General features: G+C 39.8%; 1 protein-coding gene across 1 annotated transcript in view; it reads right to left on the bottom strand.

The window, feature by feature from the left end:
• ERC2 (ELKS/RAB6-interacting/CAST family member 2) overlaps positions 1-18,255 on the bottom strand; it is a 709,181-nt gene that overhangs the window by 264,105 nt on the left and 426,821 nt on the right. The window contains exon 11 of the mRNA XM_042979179.1: positions 15,236-15,247. Within this exon, the coding sequence (XP_042835113.1) occupies positions 15,236-15,247 (12 nt within the window). The remainder of the gene's footprint in view (positions 1-15,235; positions 15,248-18,255) is intronic.

Below are 18,255 nucleotides of genomic sequence, written 5' to 3' on the forward strand. Positions count from 1 at the left end.
AAAAAAATAGTACAAGAGTTTATAAAAAGAAAGCCTATATTCCCCCCCTACCTCTGCAATAACCACTCCCACTGTTAAGCATATTTTGTCAATCTTTCCGGAGATTTTTTTTGGCAGATTGGACAAATAGATACACATACCCCTTTAAAAATAAAATAGATAATGCTTTACATTTTACAGTATTTCTTGGACATCTTCCTATATGAGGAACATATAGACTGGTGTGTGGGTAAAGGAGATGGAGAGAGCTGGCACAGCTGAAAGAAGGGATTTCAGGCAGTAGCTTGAAATCCCACCCTCTGGAGGAGCAATGACCTTTTTCTTAAATTTTCAAATGTTTACTGAACAACTCTTTCTGGATATCCTACATATATCTCATATATATGTAGTCTCAAAACTAAGTCTCAAAACTAAACTTAGTCTCAAAACTAAGACTCTTTTTCATGTTTATTTACTCATTTTGAGAGAGAGAGAAAGAGGGTGGGGAAGGGCAGAGAGAGAGAATCCCAAGCAGGTTCCTCATTGTCAGCGCAGAGCCCCACGTGGGTCTCAGACTCAACAACCGCAAGATCAACCTGAGCGTCTGACTTTGGCTCAGGTCACGATCTCATGGTTCCTGGTTTCAAGCCCTGCGTCAAGCTCTGTGCTGACAATGCAGAGCCTGGAGCCTGCTTTGGATTCTGTCTCCCTCTCTCTCTGCCCCTCCCCCACTCACTCTCTGTCTCTCCCTCTCTGTGTCAAAAATAAACATAAAAAAAATAAACAACAAAACAAAAGTAATACTCTTAACTATGGAGAACTGATGATTACCAGAGTGGGGGTGGATGGGAGAATGGGTTACATAGGTGATGGGGATTAAGAAGTGTACTTGTGAGGAGCACTACATGATGCATGGAATCACTATATTGCACACTTGAAACTAATATAAAACTGTATGTTAACTAACCAGAATTAAAATAAAAGCTTTAAAAAACCTAATTATCCCCTGTCCCTCTCCAAAGTGAAAAATCACCCTACTTCTTTTGCAGTTTCTTCTCCATCAAGGTCATCCAAGATAGGGAGTCAAGAAGGAGTACATGCTCCTTCCTCACACAATCTGCCGTTTTAATTTAATTTAAAATGTCTACCATAATAGTTACCTTCTCACTATTACTGCTGCCATCTTACCTCATGACTTGTTGTCTTTGTCCAGATACTGAAATAGTTCCTATCTGGCTTCTCTGCTGCCAAATTATCTATCTGTCCTTTCATCCATCTTTCCATCCATTCATCCATCTAATCATCCAACAAATATTTATGGAGCAATAACCATGTGTTAGCAACTGAAGACACAAAGATGAAGAGGAAATTGTCTCCACCATTAGTTCAAAGTTTAGTGGAAGGGAGAAACATGCGGTTAGAAAATAACATGCTTTTTACAACATGAAGTACTGTCAGACAGAAGATGGAACTACTGACTTTGAGAGGATCAGAGGAAAACATGTGAATTGAGACTTCAAGGACAAGTAAGAGTTTTGTGGGAAAAGAGGAGGAAAGGCATGTTTAAGCAATGGGAAGAGCATGCTAGAATGTAGAGACATAGGATAGGAAAGACCTAGCAAGTGTAGGATATGAGAAAAAATTCAGTGACACAAAGAGTAGAAAATAAGGAGGTGGAGGCGCTTTTTATTTATTTAGGGGTTTGAGATAAGACTTGAAGGCAACCTGGGGTCCAGAGTGTGAAGGATTCCATAAGCCAGGCACAGAGTTTCCTATGCTGCCCAGTGTGTGAGGAGGAGGCAACAAGGGCTTCTGGGCACAGGCACTGCCTCACCTGCCTCACGTCCAGATTTCATCTGGAGTAGACGATGGTGGCAGGCTAGGACTCTCTGGAGGCTACTGCAATAGACCAAATGACGAATGGGGATAACAGCCATTAGAATGGGAAAAGGCACTGAGAGAGATGAAATTTGGGGGGATTAGACCCAGTGAGGGATGAACCAAGGTTTCTATCTTAGAAACACAGGTGGATGTTGTACCAGTTCCAAGACTCAATGCCAAGTATATGAAGTAGTGGGAACATGAGTGAAGGAAAGGGTGAAGACTCCAATTTTGGTTGTACTGGAATATGAGACAGAAACCCTTCTAAAACACCATTTCGTTCCTCACTGCCTTCAGGACAAAAACAAATTTTTTAAATTGTTTTTATTATAGCATGCAAGAGCACCCAGGTGCATTTGTATCCACGTCTCTTGCTTTTGAGAAAACCTGGGTTCAGATACATAGTGATGTTGAGAAGGGTACCAATAACCTCACTAAGCTTCAGTTTACTCATCTGCCCATTGCAAATTAATACTCCCCGTATTACAGGGTTGTTGGGGACTAGAAAGAATATTTCACACTAGTGTCTTCTTCACAGAGCCTGGCCCATGGGAAGTGCTTAATGAACATCAGCAAAGTTTTCTAAGGAAGGCATTTAGAATTATCTTTCCTCCAAATTATGTTAAAAATGTAGGGTCTTTTGGAGTGCCTGGGTGGCTCAATCAGTTAAGCATCTGGCTTCAGCTCAGGTCATGATCTCGCAGTTCATGGCTTCGAACCCTGCGTCAGGCTCCATGCTGACAGCTCAGAGCCTGGAGCTTGCTTCAGATTCTGTGTCTCCCTCTCTCTCTGTCCCTCCCCCACTCACACTCTGTCTCTCTCTCAAAAATAAACACACACACACACACACACACACACACACACACACACACACATATATATATATATAGAGAGAGAGAGAGTCTTCAGAAAGGTCTTGTGTGCTTTTAAACTTTACAAAATTGCTTATTGATAAAAACAATTTACAAATAACACTTAAAATGTTGAGCAGTTGAGGAAAGTTATGTTAGTCATTCTACCCAAAGCATCTTCATTTTAAAGGACTGAACAAAAGTAAAGTGTCTATGAGAGGTGAGAAGGCAAACTCAACAAAGTGACAAACAATGAACAGAAAAGAAATCCCACTCTCCCCAACAGCTATGAGAACTGAGAAGCTAACACAGATCCTCTATATCAGGCACACAGATGAAGTTATTAAAGCTTGAAAGTTTAAAAATAAAACAAAAAACCCACCCATATCTGCAGGAGGAAAACACTACATTTTGGTGGCCTGATACCTACCTCTGGACCTAACCATAATGATTAGGGAGAAATGGTTCCAGTATGATGACTGCCTGGACAAGGGCACGAGTGCATAGGTCTGAACTCTCAGCCTTTTTTTATGTGCTGCCAACCCTCCTCCATGCCTCAGATAAGATCAAGGCAGATACAGACATTGTGCTACAGAAAAGACCATCTCTCTATCAGGGAGTTGTATTGTTTGTGCTGTTTTTTTTTTTTTTCTTTTTTTCCAAAAGTAAAGTCATCATTTATCATAAAAAAAAAAAAAAAGGCTTTCATTTCTTTTCAGCTTTTATGCTGCTGGGATTCTTTGACCACACTGTGTGGGGCCATGAAGAACTGTCCCAAGAATGATTCCTGGAAGAAGCAGAAAACCCCTCCTGGAAATACATCTTTTCTCTTGGCCGCCTCCCCAGTATTCCCGTACCGGGAACTGTCTTAAGCAGGCAGGAGGATGGATGGCCTGAGGTCTTCCCCCAGCTCTGCTGTCCATGTTTCTTGAAGCCCATTTGAAGCTGATGACTGTCTCTAGCCTACAAAGGGGCTGGGGCCTCCACAGAGGCCCGCTCACCAAGCCTACTCAAACTCACTTCAGAAAGAGAACTTCACATCCCTGTTCAAGAGAGGGTGAAGACGCAGACCAGCAGCTCAAAAAAAGGCTACTACATCTGCCAACACAAACAGCTTCTCAACTTCCATTACAAGAGGTTTTCATCAATGGTTGGAATCCTTTATGTTATAGAAATAGTTTTCCGCCCCAAAAGAAGCACATTAAAGAGTAGTCCCTACAGTATCGGGAGTTCTTGAGCCAAACCAATTTATCCTAGCTCAAAACTTCTCACTGTGGAATAGAATGCAGTGGTTGATTCTGGGTTCTGTAGTCAGAACAGCTGAGTTTGAATCCTGACTCCACTAATTAATAGCTGTGTGACAATGGGCAAGTTACTTAACTTCTCTGAGCCTGGCTGTCCTCATCTCAAATGGGACCAATAATAGTACTGTCTTGGAGTTACTATAAAGAAAATGTGTGATCAACTCTAAAGAATATAACATCATGCACAGGACCAAGTAAGTACTCAATTGAGTCTTTTGTTTTCTCTGCTACAATAACAACTACAGACTGCTTGAGCAAAGTATTTGCCACCACACCTTTATGTTCTTCCTGCTATTAGAGTATGTAGGTTTTATTTGTTTTCTTGTCTTGTTGGCTCTTGTTAATTTGTTAGTTTCTTCTAAAAACTAAAGGATCGATATACAGGCTGCTAATTTTTGTGTTTTGTCTGTTTGCTTATTTTATTAATTATCCTTGCATCTCTTAAGCCTGTTCCTCCCTTTTCACCTCTAGGGCTACCACCTTATTTCAGTACCTCTGTTCCTTCTAGCTTGGGCTACTGCCTAGCCCTCCAGCACTAAGATTCTATATTCCTTCTGGAGGATACTCCTGCCTGCTATTCCCAGACTCAAAAAGTTCAAAATCTTGAGCTAAGCACTCAATGCTTTCCCTGTCCTGGCAAATCTTTACTGCTTACTCTTCCCCCCATTCCAGAGCTTAAGCTACAGAGTCCCCTGCCCTCTCTCCTGAACATTGTACTGTCTCAGCCCTGTTGCCTTTACTCATGCTCCTCACCTAATTCTACATCTGATAAAATTCTTTCCATTTTTCTGGTCGAGTGCAAATACCATCACATTCATAGAAGCTTCCCTGACCCCTCTATCCTCTGAATGCCCATGACATTCTTGTTGAATTTGGCATACTCTGCCACGGGGAATGCCTCTTTGTCCAATTCTAGATTTTCATTCCTATCTGCCTACTAGACAGAGCTGCCTAGCTATCCAAAAGTATCTAAAACACAGGCTGGACAAAACCTCTCTGTTCTTAGCTCCTGCCATATTTCCACACCTGTTCCTACATCCTGCAATGTTAGGCAGGAATCTCAATCATGTAGGCAGGTCTCACTAAACCCAGGGAAAGCTGAGAAATTAGGCTTCCCAAGAAGAAAAAAGATTCCTGCTGGGTCTTACAGAGAAGGGTATGGGAAAGCCATCTTGGGTCCAAGGAGACTCTAAACACAGGGCTGTTTTATTGCCCCAAATAGCGATAGCTATCTAATCTTCCACCACCCCATTGCCTTGGTTCCCCTCTATGTAAGCTTCAAAGGCTCACATTCCACCTGTATGTCTTTCTGTAACATCTAATTATGCATAATTTCTATCCCCTCATAACTTCAGCTCTTTATAATTCACACTATTAATTCATTATACAAATATTTATTAAGTGTCTATTTTACAGGCACTGGGGTGGATAAGACAGGTTCTTTCCAGATGAAAGTTCCACTCTGGACTAGAGGATAGACGTTGAACAAGAATTAAGTCTGTGCTTCATGTTCTAGTGGGAAGTTACATGAATTTATAAGAGACCTGGGCTTGGCTAGCTCCAGTGAAAGGCAAACAGAGGAAGTGACATTTAAACTTCACCTGACCTAGAAAAAAGTAGTTATATCCATACTTCATACCTTACAGTAAGATGAATTCCAGATGGTTCAAAGACTAAATGCAGAAAATCAAACCATAAAAATAACCCCCCTAAAAAACAGGACAATTGTTCTTATGACACAAAATTCAGAAGATATAACAGAAAACACTGAATATTTGACTACATAAAAATAATTTGTAATAATTTCTGTATAACAGAAACCACCATTAACACAAAAGAAAAAGCAAATTGGCAAGAGGAGCATTTTAAAGTCAAATCAGGGGCGCCTGGGTAGCTCAGTCGGTTGAGTGTCCCACCTTGGCTCAGGTCATGATCTTGCAGTTTGTGAGTTCGAGCCCCGTGTCAGGCTCTGTCCTGACAGCTCAGAGCCTGGAGCCTGCTTCAGATTCTGAGGCTCCCTCTCTCTGCCCCTTCCCCGCTCATGCTCTGTCTCTCTCTGTCTCTCAAAAATGAATAAACGTTAAACAAAAATTTGAAGTCAAATCAGACAAATGGGTAATTTTTCTAATATATAAAGAGCTTCTAAAAATAAATTTAAAAAAGAATATGACAAATTATAAACCTATTTAAAGATACCCCATCTTCACATGTAATAAGATAAAAGCAAATGAAAACTACATTTAAATGCCATTGTTCTCCTTCCATAGTGACAAAAATAAAAAGCATGAAAACCACATTGCATTGACAGAGTTAATGAGAAATAGGCTCTCTTTTATATTGCTGATTGGACTATAAATGGTTTAGTCTCTATAGAAGGCAACTAGAAAAATTAGAAATATATTGTCCTAGCAATTCCAAACCTAGGAATTTATCCTACAGACATATTCATATACATATGAAATTAAGCCTATTCAAAGTTATTAATTATAGGAGTCTATATGAGGGGAGGGGGAAATTGAAACAATCTAAAAATCCTTAGGAGGAGATTGGTACAAAAAAACAGTACGCAAAGGTTAAAAGGAATGGAAGCTTTCATGTATGGATATGGAAGAATCTCAGACATTTCATTTTTAAAAAAAGAAAGTCAAGGAACAAAACAGTCTGTATTCCATTATACCACTCGCATAAGTATCATTCTATAACTCCTATCAATTTGCTTCCATCTTTCTAGATGCTGCTTCTAGGAATAGTTCAAGTTACACCAAAGTGCCTGGTACAAAGCATACTTACAATTACTATTTGATGAAAGTAAGTCAATGAATATAGGAAACTAATGGATGAAGGAACATGCTTGGATACTTGGCCTCTAAATTCAATGTTAGGTCCTTTTATGCACAGATACAGAAAACCAATGGCTGAATCTTAGCTATTTTGTTCCAGAAAAGTCTAAAATACATCCTTATGTAAGACAAAGATTACTTTTAAATGGACATAAGATGAATTTTCTAGGTTTACTTACTCACATCCCTCAGGAAAAAAAAAAAAAACATTCAGTAGGGCAAGGTTGTTTTCCACCTTAAGCCTTTTATTCTAGCAACTGAATTTTCTATAACTAGGAAAGCCAAGGAGGCTGCCTGGTCAGATTGCCTCCCACCTCTCTCTTGCGTGAACTCCCTCCTCCCACCTGCTATTCTTGTCATGAAAATCTTCATCACAACCATCACCACTTAATGAACATCTGCTGTGTGCCAGGCTGTGCTCCATGCCCAGCGTGCATTCTGACCACAAGCTCCTGAGGGATACGTGTAATACACTGTCTCCATTTTACACACACAAGGATAGGCTTAAAGACCTGTGGATGTGTGTCCGACATGCCACAGCAATGAGGATGCTATTTCTTAAGATGGAGTTTGATTTTTTACATGTAACATTCTGACAATAGGTAGCAGTTTGAATAACCTGGATTACAAGTGAAATACTAATATAAAGTAGTAGGTCTGGGATAGATGATACACATGAAATCCAAGATCAGTGCTTCTTTATCTGTTCAGGAATCCCTAAAAAGCCCCTGCTTTGCATGTTTAGGTGGCAGAGAGCACCCACACTCACCAGAGTGATAGGACACCTATGTGCCAATTGCCCAGTGAGTGTTTCTCACCAAGGCCCACTCATCACAGGTTATCAGAAGATTCTCCAGCTATTCATTATTATAACCAACTCATTTTCTCCACGGTAATTATCTGTGAGCAACATATCATGCTGTCCTTGGAACCATCAAACTGACATATGATTAAATAGCAGAGGGCTCTGAAGTTAAATTTAAAACCACTCTCTTACACTTCAACTCACACATCACATCGAGATCTGTCCAGCCATGGGAATATTCCAGTTGACCAACACCAAAGGCCATCAAGAGACTATTCCATTACTTCACGTTCCCATCCAGGAAAGGTAATGGTTATGTTCTCAAAACCTTCTAGAGAGATTTTCCAAGACCTGAAGTAAAATTTTGCAAAGCAATTCTCTGTTTGAAGCTCTGCTCCTGCCACACATTAAAATGTCTCAAGAGTTGCTTATGTTCACACCACGTGTCTTCACAATTACATGTGGGGTCTCACAAGAAATAGTATAATTTGTCCACACACGGTGAGGATCACACACTTTTCAACTTTCACTGAAAAAATTATTGCAAAGCATAAATCATTGTACACTCAGTTCTGTTTATACCAATAAGAATAATGCTTATATTAACAATGTTACCAACTAGGAAAAAAAACTGGAAGAGAAGGTCACTGGGCAAGCTAAGAGTTAAAACATAAGTCTCACTGCTCTTGGACTGAAAAAAAAGCAACAGGAGAGTCTTCAAGAGGAAATTTCTTTCCATTCCCTGACTCTCTCTGTAATTTCTAGAATTAAAGTTTTTCTATAAAAATAATTCTACACAGTTCACTTTATTTTTGCAGGAGCTGTGAATTAGAAAAAAACAACAACTTTTTCCCATCCTCAATAAAATAGTTGCACCCAAAGCAAAATCAGCCAATTTCTGTCTTCCTATTCTGTTTTTCATATTTATTTACCTTGATATTATAATTAATCTTCAACTGTATAGTATTCATTAAATTTAGGGTAAAATTAAAAAGAGCAGCAAATATTAAAATTATAAGAATTCCTTACAAAGAAACTTCCAAAACCCTTGTTAGGTATATTAACAACAAGGTATTTTGTTCAGAGAAACATACACAGTACCCACTCATTTTTAAATAGGTTCCTCCAAAACATAGGCTTCACAAAAATGTGAAATTATGCAGTGTGAAAATTCCAAGTACCTTTACCCAATACAGAAGAGAGTCCCAGTCACTAGTTGGATAGGTTTCCCTACAACGTGAGCTGGTATTGTGGGTAATGAAGTGATAGAATTCACATTTCATAAGAAAAGCCATATAAAGGAAATAGATATTATTTTTCTAGAAAGTGATTTATATTAATACTGAGAAACTATTTTTTTAAAAAATTCCTTCCCCTTCTCAACATTTACAGAAAAGGCTAACATATCTTGAGAGATTTACTATTTGCTGATATTCATCCATATGGTAGTACCAACCAAAAGCCAGGAGTATGGACAGAATGGGTGGGGAAGGGGAGGAAGATTTTGAAAAACCACAAAGGAATGGTTAACCCGACCAACTTAGCATCTCTTCTCCTGGGGCCAAGATTTACCAGGCCTACCCAGGACTATCCCTTGATTTTGCTGTTGTTGTCATTGTTTTAACAGATCTGCAAGTGCAAAATGGTTTTACTCATCTCCAAGGAACCTCAGAAACACACCGTACCACAAAGCATTTCAACTACAATGCAAATTGTGTTCCTTCAATCTTCTTCACATTCTAGAGAATACAGATAGAGGGCCAGAGCAGCCACTCAAGCAAAAGTTGAAAAGTAAAAATAATATAGAGCATAAAAGCCCTAGCTCTACAAATTGGAGCTGGCTCAGCAAAACATTAGCCATGGCAAGTCCTATCAAGGCCAGGTTGGAAAGGTGCAAGAACCAACCCCTGGCTACACCTCAAAAGTTCAAAAACATTTCCAAATATAGAACCCACTTTATGTTTGCAGGAGCTGTAAATCAGGGAAAACAACTTTTTCCATCCCCAATAAAATATTTGCACCCAAAGCAAAATCAACTGATTTCTGGCTTTCTACCAGTTCTGCTTGGGCATAAAATTTTCTGACACTTCACCAGAAATGTCAGCATTAGTATAAGGCAGCTAAAAGAGGGAAATAATTTTCTGACCTGTGGATAACCCCTTAAACCCCAACAGGAAAAGGAATTTAAAAAAAAACACCTGAAACCCAGTTTTTCCAGTTATTAGTATAAATGGGACAAACTATTTTCCTTAGTAGCCAAATCCTTCCTTATAGGAAGTGCTGGTCTTTGAATTCAGTGAGGGAAGGGGTCATGTCTGTTTTACTGCTATATTCCCATACCTCACTGACTCAATGCAGAAGGATTTCAATGAACAGTCAAGAAAAGAGGGGAAGGAGAGGGAGGGAAAGAGAAAGAAGAGGAAAGGAAAAGAAAGGAAGACAGAAGGAGGGAACAAAAGACAGAAAGAAAGGGGTAAGAAGGGGAGCAGGGAGACAAGAAAGGAAGAAGGGAGAGATGAAGGAGTAGAGGAGGGAAAGAGAGAGGGAGAGAGGGAGGGAGAAAAAGATAAATTTAGAAGGAGATGTTTCCTCTTCTTTTATTTGTGTCTTTACTTTTCTTGAACTTTCAAGCAACCAGCTTGATAGAAAACTAATCATATCTTTTCTGAGGGCTTCCTGTCTGAAGCAGTCAACACAGTCGACTCCACCTCCAGGAAGAGCCCACCAGCAACTCTCCATAGGGACCCAGTAGAGGGCATGAGGGGTGAGAGGGAGCGAAGGAAGTTACTGTCTTCAAAAGTCATTTATTCAACACACAGGAGTGTGATTGCCACTTCCAGTGTGTGCTACAACACCACGTGGAGCTGGAGATCCAGCCAGTGCTCAAGGAGGCTGCCATCTACTAGGAGACACAGTGCCTAATCCAAGGTAGGATATAACACAGGCCAGGAGAAAGGGTCAGATAAAGCTCAGGAGGTCAAGGCAGGGAGAAACTGCTTCTGCTTCAGGGGCTCAGGGAAGGTTGGACAGGTGATACCTGATAGGGCCATGAAGAGGCAGGATTTTTACAGAAGAAACCAGCCCAAGGAGGGGGAAGAGGTGGAGGGGGAGGGAGGCAAGAATCACAGAGTGAAGAGAGGCTGTCTGCACAGCCAACAGGATAGTATTTCCCCAAGGTGTTTCATGTGGTCTATTCTATGAACCCCATATTTGGGAAACTGTGGATCCTACACAATTGCACGGGAGTCCCTACTGCAGGCCTTCTCAATGATTTTAATGCAATTGAAGAAGTGGCAAAAGATTCCATTTGTAAATCAGAAAGGACCGGCTTTTGGGTGAAAAACCCCAATTTCTTCACTTACTAGCTTGTATTAACTTGAGCAAAATATTTAACTTTTATGAACTCCAGTTTCCTCTTCTCTAACATGAAAGAACAGACAGTCCCAACCTCATACAGTTGCTATAAGTAAATACTACATAAAAAGTTATTAATTCAGTGCTGGCACTTAATGTCCAATATTGTTACTGCTGCTGTTACTTCTACTTCTGTTATTTCTATTATTATTAATATCAATGTGCATCACGAATATAAAAATGAATGTAATATACATCATCATTTCTAACTTTTTTTTTTAATGTTTATAGAGACACTGAGCATGAGAGGTGGAGGGGCAGAGAGACAAGGAGTCACAGAATCCGCAGGAGGCTCCAGGCTCTGAGCTGTCAGCACAGAGCCCGACGTGGGGCTCGAACTCACGGACTGTGAGATCATGACCTGGTCTGAAGTCGGATGCTTAACTGACTGAGCCACCCAGGCGCCCCAACACATCATCATTTCTTAAGCGATTTGGTCAGTTTTTCATCAGCTCTCTTTTTTTACATTTATTTTGAAAGAGAGAGAGAGAAAGAGAGAGCATGAGCAGGGGAGGGGCAGAAAGGGAGAGAGACAATCCCAAGCAGGCTCCACATCCAGCATGGAGCCTGACGCAGGGCCCAATTTCATGACCACAAGATGATGACCCGAGCCCATATCAAGAGTCAGACATTCAGCCAATCGAGTTACCCAGGTGTCCCTTCATCAGCTGCTTTTTAGAAATGCCAGGCCAGCATATAGTGCCAGGCCTAGCACACAGTAGGTGCTCACTAGGTATCTGTGGAGAGAATGAGGTAAGAACTAGTGAAGAACAAACTACAGGACAGCAGGGGATGCTCTAGGCAAGTTGTTTTTCATTATTTCTTTGGGCAACAGACCTCTGAGGTCCGGGAGCAATGACTTCATCCTTTGCTAGAAGAATGAGAGATTGAGAGTGCAGTACTGAGCTCTGGGGAAACATCACAAAGAGTTTATTTTGGTAGAAGTGTTTGAAGTGACTCTGTAACAATGAGCTCACGCCTGCTGCCAGGCGCCAGCCATCAGCTGGAGCCTGCTTGCCAGGGAGATGCACACAGCCTGTCACCAACAGTACCCCCACAGGATATGTGCAGGGAGGATCCCAGGAGACCCACTCAAAACACAGCTCCTTCCTCTCCAAGAAGGGATACTGAGGCACAAGCAAGGAAGCAGCTGACCCAAGATTCAAAGCAAACTGGAGGCTGGGAGAGCCCAGGAAAGCTCTGAGTCTTCTGGTTTTACTTGGTTGACTCTCTGGCAGGATTTAGAAGTGAATCCCAAAGGATATTGTTTCTTTTTTTTTGGTCAGTTGCTGTACACATTTATCTAGATAATGTCATCTGTCATAAGTCACACACTAATCTCACAAATAGTTCCTAGAAATGAGCAAACTTCAACATAAACTCTCCCCCAGAGTGCAATGCAGAGATCCTGTTAAATCTCTCCAGCTTCCCACTGGTTTGTGTGTAAAGAGATTCTTGACAGAAGTGGGAGTTTTCTGGAGTGAGAATCTGACCAGTTTGGAATATGACATTTGCATTTTACCAAACCAGATACTTATTATCTGTCCACCTGAATTCAAGCAGGACAGTCTGTATAGAGTTTGAAAAGGAAGTGAGGCCATTTTAAATAGTAGTTGGAGGGGAAGATTTCCCATGGTGTCCAGAGCACAGAAAAAGAGACCCAACAGTGAGTCAAGTTTTCAAACTTCAGATTGGGAGGTAGGGAGGTGCAGGGCAGACTACAAACTTCTATGGTAAGAAAGACCACACATTAAAAAAAATGTGATATGTATATACACACATATGTGTATGCATACATACACAAATATATGTATCTCAATTATAAGTCATATAAAGAAAGTACGCTAGCCAGAGGTCCTGTATTCAATTCAATTGTTACATTTCATTTCAATTGTTACATTTCCCTTAACTATTTTTTTCCTTTTTCAAGCTTTTATTAAATTCCACTTAGTTAAAATAGTGTAATATTAGTTTCAGGTGTAAAATTTAGTGATTCACACTTATATACACTACCCAGTGCTCATTACAGCAAGTGCCTTCCTTAATACCCATCACCCATTTAACCCATCCCTCACCCATTTCCCCTCCAGAATTGTTACATTTCATTTTATTTTAACTGGTAAACTTGGAGTGGTTGGGGAAGGGGGGAGCACAGTTAACTCTGGAAACTTGTCAAAGCTCAAGAAAGCTTCCAAGACCTATAGACATTTTTGTTTCCAGGAAAGCAGGGCTGCCCAATTTCTCTTACACTAAAAATATAACAAGAGACTGTTTACAATGATTGCACATTTTCTCCATTGTGTGCTTATGGGGCAAGAGGTTAAATGATATTGAAATGATCTGAATCTTGATTTGCCCATATAGTTCACACAACGGACCTGGCCTGAACATTTTACCAAAATCAATCAACACACCGAGCCCCCTGTAGATAGACCCCTTGTCACCCACAACCTCTCCCAGCCCTAATCCTGCATCTTGTCTTCTGAGAGTCAGAGTTCATGTTCATTCACCATGAATGAGGAAAAACCTAAGTACTACACCATACATTTCCCGATATATAAGACATAGTAGAATGCCTGTGGACAACATCTGAAGACCCTGGCAGGGAACATGAGGTGTGAGAGAAAAAGGGGTTCCTGGTCTCAAGGGCTTCAACATCAACAGGTGCAGATTAGGAGCAGCAGAGCGAAGGCAAAAGGAAAAAGAAAACAAAAAACATACACAAGGACAAAGGCTAAAAGCTTCATTAAAAGAGCGGATCCAAAACTTGGAGGAAAGGTTTGGATGCCATGTGGCCAAGCTCCTCCTCTCTTTCATTATTAGGTCTCTCTCTGCATATAGGGGCACCAGAAAGTTAATGAACTGTCATTAGCTTTTGGATGAGAGCAGTTCTGTAGGACCATGCTTTTAACCTCTGTTTAGATCTCTCGTGAACTCTTGAGAATGGGCTTTGTTCAGTGTCTTGAAGTTCAAGGCAGTTCCTGTGGGACACCCAGTGTGGTATGTGGGAATAGCAGAGATGTGGTTTCATTTTCAAGGTCTATGAGCCACATTGGATTGGGAGCAGACAGTGGGACAAAACTGGTGTGTAGGCCTCATTTTGAAATCACTTGCTGTTAGCATAAATGTATTGGTCTGGTGGCTTAGGTGATAAGCAGTGGACAGAATAAATAGGTGCAGACACTAAATAAAGAGAAGAAAATAGTATCGCTTGCCTCTCAAAAGAACAACCACATTGGCTATCAATTTGAGTCTTTTTCTTCCAAGTTTTGGTAGTTCAAAACATACAGCAAGTACCTTTTGGTAAATTCATTGACTGAAGAAATCAATAGATATTACTGCATATTATTGTAAAGAGAAGCCTTGCTTGACTTAAAGGAGAACAAATTACTGACTTGGACCCCTATCTTAGAGGAATCAAATCTGGGATGTGTTTCTAAAGCAAAACGTTCATTTTGCTTCTTAATATTGGGGTTTACATAGTCAACATGGAATTGAGTTTTATATTTGGTTCCATATGCTATGCCCTAGGTAATTAAAGTATGTCTTATGGCTAATAAAAATGAAGTAAAAAAGTCAAAAACCAAAACAATGACAGGAAATAACATGTGTGTACAATATGTTACCAACACACTGATAATTTTCAAAAGTGACTTTTAAAAAAGTATCATAAATCTTTCAAAACATAGTGATTTATTAAGCAAAAAGTCTGAGTGGTTTGCACTATTAAATTCAGCTTTTGAGTTGCTGTGTCACAGGCAAATCTTTTGTTCTCCTAGGTTAAATTTAGCATCCTGCATTTTGTTTTTTCCACTGCAACATGTTTTATCATCATGCAATCAATTTTCTGAGCTGCTCAGGAGAAACGCACTAGGGAGTTTTCACTCTGATTTCTCTTACTGATTGTATAATCCAGAAATCAAATGTATCAAATAATCCTACAGTGATTTATTTCCATCTTCTTCTTTGCCCTTTCCCACCTATACAGCTTTCTCATAAAAATAAACCATCCCTAGGCATGGGATGAAATGGGGAAAAAAAATGTGGTGGCCAGAGGAAAACCATTTCAGAAATGTGTTTGTTAAACAAGTGCAAGCAATAAATTGAGCTGGGGGGGGGGGGCGGGGGAAGGCAGTTAGAAGAAAAACTCAAAGTACTGACCTGAGAGTCAAGCTGATTGGAGCAAGGGTGAAAGCAGCAATTTGGAGGATTAGCAGAAAGGAAAAGGGATAGCAAAAGAGAATAAAAGGAAGGAAATGCATTAGTTTTAAACATACAGCCAACAGATGTTATATTAGCAGGTTTTATAACCAAATGAAGGACAGTAAAGCAACTTTTATCTGATATTACCTCAAAAAGCCCTGGGCACACACTGTAAGCTGTTCTATTAAATATTATACGTAAGAAACCAGTACCTGCTCTCATATGCATAATCACTGTAAGCACTGGTGTGAACCAGAGGTGTACTCCAGCAACCCAAGAGCTGGAATTTGCCCTTTTCTGGTGGTTTATTCATTGGGAAAGTTCCTATCTATGTGCATATAAAATTTTATTATTTTATAAACTTAAATGGAGGTTACTAAGGCATTAGAGCTGGTGGTAAGGACTGATGTCAGAAAAGATTTTATTTGAACCAGTAACCATCTTATAAGATATTCTTCCTTCCTCCTTGAAAGACAAAAGGGGCTGGGCAATTTGGCTTTCTGTTCAAAGATTTCCATTTTCGATGCTCACAAAGCACGGCACCTAGCAATGATCAAAGACACTGTGAGAAGGGCTTCAGGTGAGGTGTTGCCTCCTATCAGCCTCCCAAAAAAGGACAGAGCAACTTCCAAAGCTGAGAGTAATTTTTTTCAGTTGTGAAAATGACGATCATACTTCATCACTGAAAATATCCAGATGCGTGATAACTTATTTGTACAAAAATATTTAACATGCCCTTCTAATAAGTCAAAACAATAAAGTCCCAGATCAAGCAAAAATTAAAAGAAAAAAAAAGTCATGATCTTCTTCAGGCTACTACAGGAGCATATAGTGGACATTCATTTTGTTAACCTATATAATGCTCTTTGTAAAAAACAAAGTGGATATACAAACAGGTTACCAGCTATCTATCAACGGGACTCCCACCATTCCATACTATTAAGAAGTAATTTTAAGCATTTCACAGAGAAAGGAAAAATAAATCATCCGGAGAAAGCTTAAATAAGAACATTTCAAATGAAAACAATGTTGACCATGATGATAAAACTCAAAAAGAAAATTCAAGATTCAACACATGGTGAAAGCATTGATTCAATAATCCCTCATATTTGAAATCCCTTTGCAGAGTGTTTCATGATCATGAACACACAACTGATCAAAAATAAGTTAGATCAGGCCATGATCAGAGTGGGGACACTGGCCCCAGCTGTTCCTTCAAATCCTTCTTGATCAGAGAGGTATATCAAACTATGATCCATGGCCAAGCTTTAGAGAATCCTAAATTGAAACAGTAAGCAAACATTTAAGATTAGTTGCCTTTTCCAAGGGTTCCTAGTTTTCATCAAATTCCCAAAGGCATCCATAATATCCATTACCTTTCCCCAAGGGTTGCTAGGGATGGTGCAAAACCATCAGCCACTTGTTTCATTGAAAGGTCTTTAAACACTTTAACAAACATACATAGAAATCTCTCAGAAAGAAGAGTTTATATCAAAACAAACAGAACTAGTATCAGGTTTCTCTGACATATCATGAGACTTCTAGAACACAGTATCATCATTTTTTTTTAAGTAAAGCTTCAGTCTACATTTTGTAAAACCTGTTAGGAAAGGCATCAGAGAAATTATGTCAACACATTATTGAACAAATTCAGAAGGAAAAATCATAGTCCGTTTCTCAACCTTAGATAAGGTGCTTTTAGGCATTTGAAATGATTTCTCAAATGTCTGAATGTCTGATGACATTATGTCTTGATCCAGTTAATTAAGTGCTACCTGTTTTCTATTCCAATGTTATTATGTCTTAGGAGTAGAACACTGAAGGACCCACTCTCCTCTCCACAGTGGGGAGGGATGCGATTGAGGGCTTGATTTGGGAATTCCCTGTCTTCTAGACATATACCAACAACCCTCCTTAACATATTTAAGATAATTACATGAAAGGTTACCTGACCAATTCCTTCCCATGGGTGAGATGTCAGAAATCCAGTAGCAGCTGGACTTGTTTGACAAGAGCTCTATTAACCTCTCTCTTTTCCCTAAGGCAGAATTAATTCTGAAACTCTAAATTAAACTCAGAGCCCTTGATGGGCACTGACACTGAAAGACCACATATTTCACTCCCTCTAATGTTTAATTGCCTATCTGATTATATAGCATACATGGTATCTAGCACTGGTGATCAGATAAAGACTTCGACCTGATTTGGACCAACCCTCAGAGATATGCTCAAAGTCCTTCACCCACGGGTGTCAAACTTCCCCAGAGTCCCCTGCTGTCCAAGGCAGAAGCTCCCTGCTGAGCCATCAGCATCAAGTGCAAGACTTTATAAGAAAGACTGCACATGGGGATCACACTGTACAATATGCATTTTGAAAAGCAAAATTTTCAATGGCTGATGAAAACCATCATTCATGTGGAATTTAAGAGGTAAATGCATCCATGTAAGGGCCAGGCAGATGCTATTTTGAATATATACATTGTGGAGAAAATAAAAAATGGGAAGATTATCAGAGTAGAAAACAAACAAGAATTGCCCTCTAAGAGAGAAGTAGGCCAGTGTCCGTGTCATTTGAGTTATATTATTACTAACCCTGAACCTTTTGTTGCACATGACTGAAGTTCTGGAATATTTTAACACTTGCTGCCTTTAAAAAGAAGTCTTTTCACTCTGGTAGGTCACATTACAGACCAGAGACCACAAATTTATTTCAAGTTCAATTTTTTGGTTTTCAAAATCACAAACTTAATTGCAAACACTCCTCCATGACTCCAAAATGGAGATATATGTCACATTGCTAAGAAATCTTTAGTTCCCAACATTATGAGGTAGGAATTTTGTAGTTTAAGCCAGAAAATGGAGACACTGCCCAATTTCAAAAGGGCTGCCTGACAAACGAGGAAGATGTTTTGGTCAGAATACACATGTAGCTCAGCAGATAACACTTCAGAAAGGCAGGCCGAGGCTGAGCTCTCCTT

Source organism: Panthera tigris, chromosome A2 (assembly GCF_018350195.1).
Source record: "Panthera tigris isolate Pti1 chromosome A2, P.tigris_Pti1_mat1.1, whole genome shotgun sequence".
NCBI classification, from domain to species: domain Eukaryota; kingdom Metazoa; phylum Chordata; class Mammalia; order Carnivora; family Felidae; genus Panthera; species Panthera tigris.